Raw genomic sequence first — 14,578 nt, forward strand, 5'->3', positions numbered from 1 at the left:
GATTTTTGGCTATTAAATAATGATATACCAATAGCAATAATTTTTTTAAATAATATGTTTTTTGCCCTTGAGCACTACTTTTTTGATCGATGCGTCGCGGTGCGCTTTGATATTTATGGAATCTAAATAGTCTATACAAATTTTGGGAATCAAAATTTCAAATTTTAAAATTCAATTTCTCTTTACTTGGTTGGATATGATACCGGAAATGCAACGATTGTTGATAAAATTTTGATGTGTAAAAAGACGAGTTGGTCTTTTTCTATTTTAAGTTAGGCTTGATTGCTATATTGATTCGAACTCATGAGTGACTTCTAGTTAAAATATTAAATAAAATTTGTATCACGTTAAACATCGTAAAAATTATAATTTTATTATGAAGTCGTTCCTTTTTTTTTCCTACTGCCCTCTTCACAATTTAGTACGCGTTTGTGCAAGACCGACATGATAAAATTAAAATGTAAAATGAGGTGGATTTTGTTAGATGTTTTAAATTTATTTTATCGCTGTTTTAAATTACTTAATAAAATAAAATTACCAGATTATCGACGAAACCGGACAATTTGTCCGGTAATCGTCCTGTAATTATAATCTTATTTATACGTGTGTATATACACGTCAAATAAATTAAAATTTTTTTCTATTAAAGGTTTTAAATTTTGCATTTCACAAACAAGGAAATAATAAATATTATGAAGATTTATTAACTATACTTATGATAATTATTTATATACATCCAGAAATAACTCATAATAGTTTTTTAATAAATATAATAAATAAGAACCAAAAATTATAAACTTTAAACAATTTTTAAGATTTTCTTTTTGATTAAGAGTAAACGCAAAGTGTTCTTGTTCCGGAAAAATCTTTATTATTTATTAAAAGAGGAGAAAACGATTTCGCATGTTATTTTGATAAAATCAGGTACCACATTGTTGTTGGTAGTAGAAAATACATAAATTTTCGTTGAATTAAGCGTCAAAAGTCATTTAGAGGTCGGCGTTGGGGCGCTAATTTATTGACCCTGAGGCGTAGTAGTTATATAAAATGCTTACTCCCTATATAAAACTATATAAAATGCTTTTGCGTACCCCCTAGCCTATACTCTCTATATAAAACACCTTAATTATTTATAAATGGAAAATTTATTTAAAATTTGCATAAAGTTTAATAATAAAGTAAATAAACAACTGAATGATGATAAAATATGTAACGATATCGACATTTTACAATCGAAACTGGTAAAAAAATTCACATTAATCTTAGTGTCATTCACGTTAATTTATCGATTATGATACTAAAACAGGACCTAGACATATATATATAGGGGTCAGGTGATGAAAAAATTTTTTACTATGAGCTGTACGCATTTTTTCAGGGCCGGAATTATGATAATGTCAGTCAGATACTATAATAGGAAATAAGATTCTGACCGGCATTATCAGAAATTATCTAAAAAAGGATAGATTTTCATGATTTTTTTAGTTCAAAATACGCAAACTCAAACCTGACCCTTTTATATATATTTCTGGGTCCTACTAAAACATGGATCGCTTGTATTTGCAGGTATTATATCATGTTTTATATGTTTATACGAATTGTAGCAACAGTGAATTATTAAAAAAATCAATCGGTTATTATGTTTTAAAGTAAATACAACTAATTTTCAGGAAATAAAATTTCTTTTTCAAGATGAGCACTACAGTGTCATATTATTATAGATATAAAATCACAAATTTGAAATAAAAGCGTAAAAATCATACTATAGCAAAAATGCATAAAGTCTGGAGAATATTTCCCGTGCTACTCTTCATCTGATGAAAAAAATATTTAAGAATTTCAATTATGTCATAAGTTCGTCGAAGTACTATGACATTATTACGTATATTTATAATTTATTCCTTTGTACAGTATGTCCATTTCCATATGAACATTTGTAATCCATGCAAATAATAAAATACGCTATAAATTTTCTATATAAAAACAGTTTAGGGTAAAAATTTTCATTTAATGTATTGAAGAAATAGTTAGAACATTAAAAAGGTAAACAATAAATATTAAAATAAACGAATGCCATTTTACAGCTGATTTCATAATGTACGGGACACTTAGCAAATTTTAAAGAACTCGGAAATATTCTGTAAAGCTCAAATTAAGATAAAATTATACCACCAATCTCGTAATAGTACTCCAAAATTAGTGTATAATTTTTATTTTATATCAAGCTTTACCGAATATTTCCGAGTTCTTTAGATTTTGCTAAGCGTCCCGTACATTATGAAATCAGCTGTAATTGAATGATAAATGAAAATATACCGTATAGTATCGTACTGACTATAATATCCTGGGTCTAAATCAATTTACTCAATTTAAAACATTGATTTATAATCGGGTACAGCTTCCATCCTTTCAGTATTGAAAGAAAATACCGTTTACTTGACTCAATGAACATGAAATAAATAATTCATAAGTAAATTTTCTAGCTGTAATAGTATCCCGGATATCTTGCAAAATTTGAACCTGTACCTATATTGGCGCCATCGGATATTTACTACTATACATAAGGGTACTATGAGCCGTGATATGCGGTTTAAAAATAGTATAAAGAGCACAGCATATTTTTGTGTATAATTGGTACGCGCAATAAATAAAATTTAACCTGTTGATCAGCATGATCAGCAATCAATGCGAGATATATCAGAGATATATCTTGCATTATTGTTTGAAAAAAAAAAAAAATTTTTTTTTCATCTCTTTATTTTCCGCTTATCCTAAAATATTGCCAAGTTGGAGATATAGCTTTGAAAGATTCTCAAATATGAACACGTTGCTTGTGTTATACATCCTAAAAAGTAGTATGTAAAAAATAGAATTATCTTAACCGTCACGTTCAACGTGCTGACTTTATAATTGGTTTAAACCAATAGAAAAGGTGATTCTGATGTGTATGATGATATGGATGATGATGATTTAATCCGAACTTGATGGAATTTTGAATACTAAATTTACATTTCTGATTAAAAGATTCCGTTACCCAAATTTCTGCTTTTATCTATGTTCTGATGGTGCCATTACTGAATTTCAAGCGCCAAAAATGCAATAATTCTGAAGTTTGGCTTTTAACTTTTGAAGCATCTGTCTTTTCTTACTCTGCTATTTTTACTTCTCTCTGTGAATCAATAGTATTGCTTGTAAAAGCCTCATTGAGATTACTAAGGCCTTACGAAATAAGAAGTTAAGTTTTGATAAAGAAAGATCAGTACGTGAAGGTATGTATGTCACTAGCAAAAATATTAATTTATAATAATTAAAAAATATTATTATTTAATTGTCTAGGGTATCTTTTGACTATATCTTTGATGAATTAGATAACTGTCCATAGAATAACTACGCTTATGGTCTGATTATGAGCAAATACTGAAGACTATTCAACATTCACGTTGTCTTCACGCGATTTTGCAGAATATGTCGGTATAATTCAACCATCCAATATTTCTATTGATATAATTGTTCTACAAATCTTTGTTAAATCATATGAAATTTGATGTTTCAAGCTCTAGAACTGAAATCTAACACACCCAACGATAATGAAGAGTATTATCATCTGCTATTGGCGAAGCTTCTTTAGAAATAAGACGAATTAATGTTGAAACCGGTAATGAAGAACAAGATTCTAATAATGATTTTATTGAAGGTCGCTCTCAGTTAAATGAAATTGGTCAACCTCCTGATAATTTGTATGTATATATTAAATAATGGGATGGGTATATTTTGATAATTGGATACTTTGTTTTTGTAATATCTTTATACAAAAATAAACGTGACAATCATTTAAAATAGCAATTTCTAATATATTACTAACGCTAATATTTACTATTACAGTTGATTTATCAATTATCATATCGGTACTTATTCGATGAACTAAATTTTGAATTTTTATATAATCAACGAAAACTTCATGAGACATAATGTTCAAAACATCTTGAGTGAAAATAGGATATTGTTAGAGCAAATTCAAGAATAACGGAAGAGGCAAATTTAATTCAGCCAAATAAAGCCAGTCATATTGTTGCTTATTTCACCAAAAATGAAAATCCAGAACAAAGATTTTTAACCAAAGAGAGAAGCGATGAAAAGACAAATAAAAGAAACGCTAAACGCTCAAGAAGTTTGATTGAAAGTAAGTTTTATAATAGTTGATTCTAAAAAAAAAAAAAAATTTTAATCTTTATTTTTTGTTTTTTGTTTTTTTTTAAAATAGTTCCAAATACTGAAACTGCTGATATATGTACAGTACAAATCTTCCACTGGAAGTAGGAGATTATATATTTGTTCGATGTGCCGGTTTTACAAATGTGCATTGGACGAGTTGAAGCTTTAATATTTGAGGCATAAAATCACCATTGTTATACTCATAAAGCCATTAAAGGTCTTAATGATATTTCATATGTATTTATGCCTTTACATTTGGAATTATTTCCTAAGATTAAGGAGGGTTGTTATATACTTACACATCAAATTCCTTCAAAAATTGCATATCATATTAAACGGATGAATTAGTAGTTGGGAAATTTTCTAAGATTAGTTGGCGGCAACAATACTATTTTAATTATTTTGAACGAGAAGATATTGTTGAAAAAAAGTAGACTAGTTTAAAATAATTTTGATTTTCATTATGTATGCAGATTTTCGTTAATCTTGCCCAGTAACTTATTTTTATTTTTTATTACTTATTTCAACGCGAACGAAGCCACTAAAACTAGGGCCAAAAGCATTTCTTAAAACCGCGAGCCAACCGCCACAACGGACGATGTCACCTTGGTTGATCGAACATAACTAATTCATGGCGGACCTTTCTTTCTGTGAAGATGTTTAATTGATTGATGGATTGCACGTTTGTTATTTTACTCCCCCAGTTTTGCGACCTAATGGTCTACCAATTGGTCGAGGGCGGTGAATTAATGCGGGACGAAATCACGTGATAATGGAATTTGATGGTTGTTTACTGTAGTTATTTTCGTTATAATAAGTGACTTTTTTCATCGATCATAACGACCAAAAATTTTGCAGAGAAAATAACCAAATACATCATATATATCTCAACATTTTATAGATTAAAACTCATTATCTTCTGTTTTCTTTATTAAATACTTATTTTATACATCAAATACATCAAAGGAGTTTAAACATACAGTATAACATAGAAAAATAAAAATGGACACTAAAAAACCAGCCAAACGAAATACCATAAACTCCAACAAAATTATAGACACATGATAAAAGCACTAAAAACCCACACGCGTCAACTATAGAAATAGACGAAGGAGTAATAGACAAAATTAGTTAAAAAGGCGATAACCTCTTTACACACAGAAGACGACTGCGACACTAATATTATTGCGCCAACTAATAAGCAATAAATCGAAAAAAAATAAAAAAAAATGATTCCATCCATAACCCGGAATGCAGCAGATTGATCAATCATCTGAGGAATTCCAACAAATGAAAAATTTTCACCCACTATTACATCCCTGAATTTAACACGAAAAATTACAAACAACCCCATATAGTAAAAAGCCGCGATATCACTGTTTCACTTTAAGGAAATATTTCCCAAACGAGTCAAGCTTAATTTATCGAAGATTCAGATTAACCTAAACGGGCTAGTGGGATATGCTGGCCCCGAAAAATTTGTTACAATTTCGCATACACAACTTCTAATTATAGGATTCTACAACGAAACATCTTGTAACTCAATTATCAACACATATAACTGGTTGCTCAACATTTCAACATTAATGTATACGATGTGCAACAACTCAACCTTTTTAGTCCTATCGACCGCATCAAAGAGAAAAGACCATACTTCGACAAAAACACTAACCGAAGAACGACACCTAAGCAGTCAAAACTGAATAATTTCGTAATAGAATTTACAGAAGAAAAAATCCGTAAAAATTTTCTGGGAACAAGACATATGGTCCATAAAGCGCGAAAGCCACTTAGAATTTTACCAACCAAATCATCTAATGAAGGATTTAAACGCAGTAACCAATGTACCTACAAACCAATAAGTTTATACATAGATACTACTGTTCAAGATTTAGATAATGTCTTACAGAGTATCAACGCAAAATCGTGCAAAAAGAAGGACTAAACACTCATACATTCACAGGAAATTTCACCAACACAACCAGAGAGATAAAATTAATCAAGATACACGGTATGTGGTAAACCAAAAATGCCAAAATTGTAATACCAAGAAACTGATACTTGAACAACATAAACTCAACGTCAATAACCAACTAAATAAAACAGTCCCACATTTTCCCTTACGGAAAAACATCTTTTTTAAACAAACAAGGAAATTCTCATAATCAAACACCCAAACAACACAACAATATCCAACATGGAAGATTACTTACTATTTCCTAAGACATATAATACAAAGAAATATATGAACGAAGTTCATATTTTAAAAAATGAAATTAGGAGAAGTTATGATTCAATTTTAACAACAAACCCATATTAACGAGAAAACCGAAAGAGAACACGAACGAATAAAAAACGAAGTAAATAAATTAAAAACCAAATAATGAAATGAAAGCAAACACGATTTCATTCCCGACTTACTCCAAGGTCGAGAACAAACACAAGCTAATTTAATCAGCCTTAAACATGATTAAAAAATAAAGAACAAAAACACCACCGAAAAAACATCGAATAATTCATGCTCCTCCAATAATCCGAACAACGAAGAATATTTCTTGGATACAACCCAACCAAAAGTATAGACCGCAATTAAACAACTCTCAACAACAAATTAAAGACACACCTTTACCATCTCATGCCAGCCATCACGTTGCACATCAAGACAAAACTCAACTTTTATTGAAAGTTTGATGTTATTGAGCGTTTTGGATATAGTATCTTCTCGTAAAAATATAACTTTAGTTTTTAATCCATTTTTTTGCATTAGAGATTATCTGCCTCATTCACCAATTTTAGTAATTACTGACAACTTTTCGGAAGACAATATGACTGAGACGAATATAATCATAATGCCCAAATGGAGAAATCAAAAACGCTAAGCGTACTACGTCATGATAACATTATAACACAGGCATTTTATATTCTCTGGTTTAACTCCTTTTTGTTTCTTTAACCCAACTTAGGTCTATCTACACGCACAAACTTTTTTAATATAAATTTTACGATTGAAAACAACACAAGATTACCCCGATAGAACGTATTCCTATAGATATAGATGATATAGCTACCCTTAATAAATTAACAACCATAACATAAACGACAAACGTGCGTCGGGTGATTGCGCCGGCTTAATAGGTTGAGAAACCGGTGTCTTATCCGGTGAAGCCTGTCCTGTTAATGATTGGTGTCCTTTTTTGCCATTATCATTTTTCGGGGGTAAACTGATTTCGTTTTTTTACGTTGCTGCAGACTTCTTGAGACGTTGTAAGGTTGATAATTATGAACCAACCTAAACGGTGCATCTTGGGATTGTTGTTGCATCTCTTGAACACACTAATTTCTACTTCAATTACTACACCCTGAACATACGAGGTTATATTAACAAAATTACAATATACATTCCTTTTACATTTTAGAAAAATTCTTGGTATTACAAAACACACGAACGATCATCAACTACCGAAGAATTTCTATCTGACATAAAACAAAACAACAATAATAACAAAATACATATTTTCTTTGGTACCAGTGGTGATAACAAAGTCACAAGCATAGCACTCCTCGTTACTCAACAACTTGCTAAACACATAATTAAAACTTATCATTTCAAAGACGACTTTTAACAGTTGATCTATGTTCAAAGGAAAACGATATTACGTATAATCAACACATATTTACCCGCTGACCAAACAAAAGATAAACAATATGATATACCAAGAAATTAATAGATTATTATCAGAGCAAACCTTTACAACCGTAACCTCAAAGGTGTTATCAAACATTACCATCAAACTCCCTCCTCTACATCAGATAATACAAAATCCGGCAGAATAGACTATATTTTGGCCATTTTAGAATTCAATTATCACGGATACACTATTAATATAGAAGAATCAACTCTGTCGACAGACCATAACGCCGTATGTATATTATTACAAACCTAATAAACAAAAATTTCTTCTTGCCAACCACCAAAATAAAATTTTTAATTATTCAAAAATGAACGAGAGTCATATGGCGGTCTTATAAAGAAAAATCAGACGTCATTTTCACATTACAACAACAAAAGAAGAATTGGCAAATCAACATAAAAGAAATTAAAGGTTTAAATGATATCATAGAAAGCATAAATCGTATCAGGAAGGAACGTATACCACAAGAAAAAGCTACACGTATTAAATACGACGCCAAATCAGGTTAGAGAATTTCAGTTACAAAAAATTATCTGCCCATACAAACCTAGAGAAACAATCACCAGATAGAAAAAATATTGGGAACATTGGAATTTAGAATTGGAGATCCATGCAAAGTGTTGTGTTGTTGTCTATTAGAACCATCAGTATAAAAATGAAGAGTATTTAAAGTAGAAAAATTACGGGCTGAAGATAATAGTAAAGAAACACTATTAGAGTTTGCCTAAAAATAAATTAGGGATAAAAAAAAGGATGAGACGAAGCTAAATTAATATTGTTTGGGCTCGACGACGAGGTGAAAACATCGTTGACGATATCAGAATTGGGACATATGTGATAAGGAATAATAGTCTGATTTTTTAAATGTGTTATACGCTAAAGTACGTGTAGTGATTAAGGGTTTCACTGGGTAAATGTTGTAGTTAGAATGTGATACGTGGGTAGGTTTGAATTTATAAAAAATTTGATCAAATCTTGCGTTCGGCGTTCGGGAGAACAGAACACATATTGGGTGTAAATCGCGATAATATGAAGTGTGTTTGTGGCATCCGTGAGAACGGGTGTTCGTTTCGTGGTGTAATATTCTGTCTTGTGTCCGCCGTTAGGGAAGGAACGTAATGGGCACGGTAGGTGAGACTAATGAACGGGTCGTTGTGTTGTTCGATAGTTTTGCCGTAAATACCATCGTTGTCAACTGGATCCCAGGTAATGGTCCATTCGTCCGCAGGGCGGTGCAAAATTTTGTTAGAAATAATTTTGGGAACATCATATGATGTTAGAATATTGAAGAGGTGTGATGAGTCTACGATTATTAGTTGATAATGTGCCTTTTTTTTCTAAGGTAGTGAACCAGGAGGGAGTTTTTCCTTTATAGTTTTTATTTTGAGATAATTTGACGTCTTTCCATGTATCGAGGAAGTTACCATCAAATGGAGCAGAGTTGGTCCATAAAAAGAATTTGTTTATTCCGTAGGGAGGTGAGATCCGCTGCGGAGAGGTCGTCTTTCAGGTAAGTAACGGAAAGTGATGTTGAACTTGTTATAAAGCTGGAGTTCTCGCGTGAGAAGAGAAGGTTTGGTCGTTTTAGGTTGTGATTTAAGTTAGGGAAATGTGGTAACCAATATTCTGTTTGTGTGCTGATGATTTTTTGAATTCCAATGACTCTCATAGATGGCGTATTAAACACCACATTAGTTATGGAGCAGTGGGAATAAAATTGGTTAAAAAAGAAACTGTTTGTGGATTATAGTGAGTTGAGATGGGTAATTTTAAATGATGTTTGAAAAGTTTTTTGATAGGTGACAGAAGAGCGTTACATTGCGCTTCTGTGAGGATTGTAAATTGGTTAACGTACTCGAGTTTAGGTAATAATACCTTAGATTAGGTGATCATGTGTGATTTTTTATATTTCATTGTGTAAGCGAAGTTTGAAATGATTTGTTTTAGTTTTCGCAAATTAGGGGTATGGGTACAAAATAATAATAATTCTTAAATAAAAATAAAAATAATAAAGTTGTTAATTAATAGTAAAATTTTGATCGTCCTAGTCACCCCCAAGTAAAACGAATAAATTTTTTAATTTTGTTAGGAGTTACGAGTAATTATTCATTTTTTTTGGTATTTTAGTAATAAATAGAGGTTTATAAATAATTGTTTTTTTAAAACTTAGTTTTTAGCATGATGAATAAATATAGTGATAAGTTACAATGGTAATAATTATTAATAATCAGAATTTTTACTTTCTATTAGGATTACAAATCTATTTGCCGTTGTAGGAGTAGTCAATTTTGTGCTTTTCCTTAAATATTAGTAATATTTTATTTCAATTATTTCAATGGAGTAATATTTATCCTTTTTTGGTTAACTTGATTTTGATAATTATCTCTTTGTCATACGTCATATAAGTCCTTTTTACAATTGCATTTCAAAAAAAAGATTAGTACGCCGACAAACATAATAACAAATAAAAAAAAAATTTTTTTTTTAAATAACATACCTAAAAAAGTATATTTATAAATGAAAATCACATTCTTAAAATAATCGGCGTTACCTATTTTTTCATTAAATGTAATACGCATAAAATTCACAAAGTATTATTTAAAAATTGACTATTCTTTATCCCACTCTCAATATAATATGGCTAATTATTCTAATAGAAATTAAAATGCACGTTTGGTTATCGTTTTTATTGTAAAATTTGTATTGACTAATCAGACCACAATTATAATTGACTGGATATTGTCTTTTTTTGGGCTGAGCGACATGCAATATGGCGAACAGTTTTTTCCATTTTCAATTTAACGTAATTGTACTATTTTTTTTTCATTATGTTGTGTCGTCCTAAAAATAGTTGCAGGCTGAATTAATAAATGTTTATTTTCTATCTTAGGAATAGCTTTTTGAAAATTATGGTAATACTAAATTAACGAATAACGAGTTACAAATAGTCACGTATGATATAAACTTTAAACATGTGATCTCCTTGATGCTGCGGTCGATCTAGCCGACGCATCGGACTTATTGTTTAAAAATAATATATTTATTAACAAGTTAAAACATTTATTTTTTAGCTAAATTAAAATAAATATAGACTTTACACAGGGAGCAGGGCATTCTTTTTTTTTAATGATTTTACGACAAACAGTTATATTAAATCTAAATAAGAAACAAAGTCTAGATCATTTTATTAATTTTTTCCTTTAAGAATTTAAAAAATGACGTTGTGTTTGTTAAACTCTTCAATTACACGCAGGCCACACCTCGCTACACGCGTAAGAGTTGTTTCAACTTATACAACTACTTCGTTTAGTCATTACATATAAAGTGTTGAACATGCCGCCAATGTTTTGAAGGTAAAGTAACAGTTCACGTTTACATTAATAAAAATTTTGTTTGATTTATGATTTTTTAATTAATTAATCAATTATATTTTTAGAAAAAAAAAAATTTATTTATTTCGCTTTTTTTTGCAAATAATATGCTGACCCTATTTTAAAAAATTGTCAGAAATTAGTTGCGTTGGAGGTGGAACTAACGCTATTTTCATATCATTTAGACAGGCTGGAAAATTCGTTGTATCGACGATTTTCTTAGTGGGTGATAATACCATTTCAGCAAGTTATTTATATTACGGAACTTACATTCAATTTATGGTATTTTTTTTTATTGTAAACTAAAATCTAATAAAGCGAACGTCATGTGTGTGAAATTATTTTTTAAACGCATAGGCTACACTTCCAAAATTGAGGATCAATGGGATCAATGATCCAGAAAAATAATTGACGATAAAACGAAAGCTATACATCTTGGATCTATGGAAAATCCGAAATTTAATATTCCAGATTTTATAAGTTTGCACGTGATGCAAGAGCTGGCAAGAAAGAGATAATGGAAGATTCCAACTTTTACTGATCCAAGTCTTGATTACCATGGGTTAATTTATCAGTATAAATTTGAGTATGATGCTTTACTATTCAGAAATTATGAGTAATATAGGACCACGTCAAGATCCTTTTGGATCATTTTTATTAATACAAGGTCTTGAAACCTTATCATTGAGAGTTTGTAGGCAAGCTGAAAGTGCTTTAGTGGTTAGAATTGAGAGGTGATGTCCTATGGATTTCACTTGAATCACATCCTTGTCATGAAAATATACGCGAAATGGTTTTGGATATTTTGACTTTTTGCGTTAAAGCGACGCAAATGTTAAAGCTGCATTTATTGAAGCTTTACAACTTGCAAGTAAGGTTAAACAAATTTTAATAATTGTTTTTTTGTTTATTTTATGAAAATTTTATTATTATTTTATTTTCTTTAGCCATTTGACAAATGTGGTGACGCTGGTACATCTTGCTTCAAGAATAATGGATGAAGAACGGTTATCGATAGGAGTAAATAAGGAGATGATACGTGTCTCTGTTGGAAGAAGGCTTTGCAATTACGTTTGAAAAAATTAAAAATATCCTTGACTTTTTTATTCACGTAATTTTATTTTCACGTACAAACAACAATAGCATAATTTATTTTATATCTAGATTAAAAAAAGCATTATTATAATTTTTTTTTTAATGGAGAATGTGAATCAAAATATTTATAATAGACTTAAAACAATTTTAATGTTTTACGATGTAGTACTTATAAAGTCTTTAACAAATAGCATCAGAGAATATTAAAACACGCAAATATTTTTTGCTGGGGGTCTTATTATTGAATATAGGCACGAGTTTCCCTGATAATAGCATCTATAAGTTCGCTAAATTACTTTATTCAAGAGAAATGATTGCTCTCGCACGTAAGAATACTTTTTCTTCTTTATCATTCAAAATCTCATTAACTTCTTTGTCATTTTTTGGGTGTTGTCAACCGAACTTGGATTGGTTCTATATTTATGTTCTTCAAAGAATCTCCCTTTTTATCCAACCCTTTACAAAAGAGATATTAAACTACATAGTCTAAGTAATTACCCAACCCTCGAAAGAATCGTCCTTCCTGTTCTTAAAAAAGAAAACTAGGCATAACCAGTACTAGAATTTGGCTTAGAATTAAATTTTTTTTCAAATTTGTAATAATAATATTATTTTCACGAAGAAAATTTCACGTGACCCTTTCGCCGATCGTAAATTAATGATCCGCGAATTTTGTTGTAATGCCCAGGATCATCCAAGGAATTTATTAATTATAAACCGCTGCAATATATTTATAGTAGGTATATAACCTACGAATTTTGAAGTGTTTTAAAGTGAAATACGTATAAAAACCTCCTGGAATGAAGTTAAACTGATTCATATACAATATTTAGTATTGTATAGTTCTTTGTACTATTTTGAGAAAATAGTTTTATGATTTTATTACTTCGGGAAATAATTAATTTTATTAGTTAACAAATGAGGATGATGATATAATGTTTACGATCATCAGCCTTTTAATGAAGATTATAATTTTAGAAATAATTAATTTTATTGGTTATTTAATGGAGATCACAAATTGAGAAATAATCACGCAGAAAAATGATGATCATAAGTTAGGATGAGGACATAACAACATATATAATAACATTCGATCGACCTTCTTAGAGATAACCTTTAACCTTTAATCTTTAACCTTTAACCTTCAAAAAGACAAACTTTGGATCTCAAATTATTATATTTTACACATTCCTTTTAATATTCGATTCTTTTGTACTATTTTCTTATGATGAAAAAGTACCTTTCTTAATAATTTATGAATTTTATTGATGATTTAATCTAAGTTACCCTTGTAGTTTCACCGGGACAAACAAGTTATTTTATTAATTTTATTCGTGAATTTCATTTTATTATTATATTTTTGGGAGGTGAATTCATGAATTTTATTAATTTTTATTAGAGAAATAATTTTTGAAAGTGGGTTTTTGGTGAAATTTCATGAGAAATAATTTATTTTTGATATTACGGAAGGGGAAATTATTGTAGTTTATTAGTAAAAATTTATTTTAGATTTGGAATATTTAATGAATTTATAATTTTTATTAGATGAATTTTATTTTATTTTATTATTTTGTTATTTTTGATTTGATATTATTATATACCTGCTCACTAGTGAGCAGGAAATTTATTAATGAAAACCAAGGATTTAATGTAAGGTCACAAGACCCCGGCCTTACAAGTGGAGGACCTGAGTATTGTAATGATCATCCTCATATGATTCCAACGATAGGATGAAGGATTTGAGGATTAATGAAAAGGGTATTTTATAATTTATCTTTAGAAAAATTCGAGGATTAATGAAGAAGGAAAAAGAATTATAGTTTAGCTTTCTTTATTGGTTGTAATTTGGTCACCGTATTGCCTTAATGCCCTAAATTCTATACATAATATGAAATACCTTGTTTTTATACCGGTATTGATGACCTTGTATAGGTGCTACGAGAGCTGTTAAATCAAGCCGTAGTAAAATAACGCATGCATGTAATAACGGCCATCTAAGTTACAAATGGGAATTTTAGAAATAGATTTTATGAGGGTAGATTTGGAAGAAATGGTGAAAGAAAAATATTTTTAAAAATACGAAAAAGAATTTTAATTTATTAATGAAAGAAAAGAAAAATTTGAGGGTATGATATAATTTTGAGAAATTTTGAGAGATTAAAAGGATGGAATTATTATATTTTACACATTCCTTTTGCTATTTCCCCA

General features: G+C 29.6%; 1 protein-coding gene across 1 annotated transcript; it reads left to right on the forward strand.

Annotated features, from left to right (window-relative positions):
* Positions 1-3,062: 3,062 nt before the first annotated feature.
* OCT59_017044 (uncharacterized protein) lies at positions 3,063-3,886 on the forward strand (the record flags this gene model as incomplete). The annotated part of the gene is made up of 3 exons (XM_066146098.1): positions 3,063-3,234; positions 3,620-3,737; positions 3,883-3,886. The coding sequence occupies 3 exons, from the start codon at positions 3,063-3,065 to the stop codon at positions 3,884-3,886; spliced, it is 294 nt and encodes a 97-aa protein (XP_066003824.1).
* Positions 3,887-14,578: the final 10,692 nt, after the last annotated feature.

The sequence above is a fragment of the Rhizophagus irregularis genome, chromosome 25 (assembly GCF_026210795.1).
Source record: "Rhizophagus irregularis chromosome 25, complete sequence".
Classification (NCBI taxonomy): domain Eukaryota; kingdom Fungi; phylum Glomeromycota; class Glomeromycetes; order Glomerales; family Glomeraceae; genus Rhizophagus; species Rhizophagus irregularis.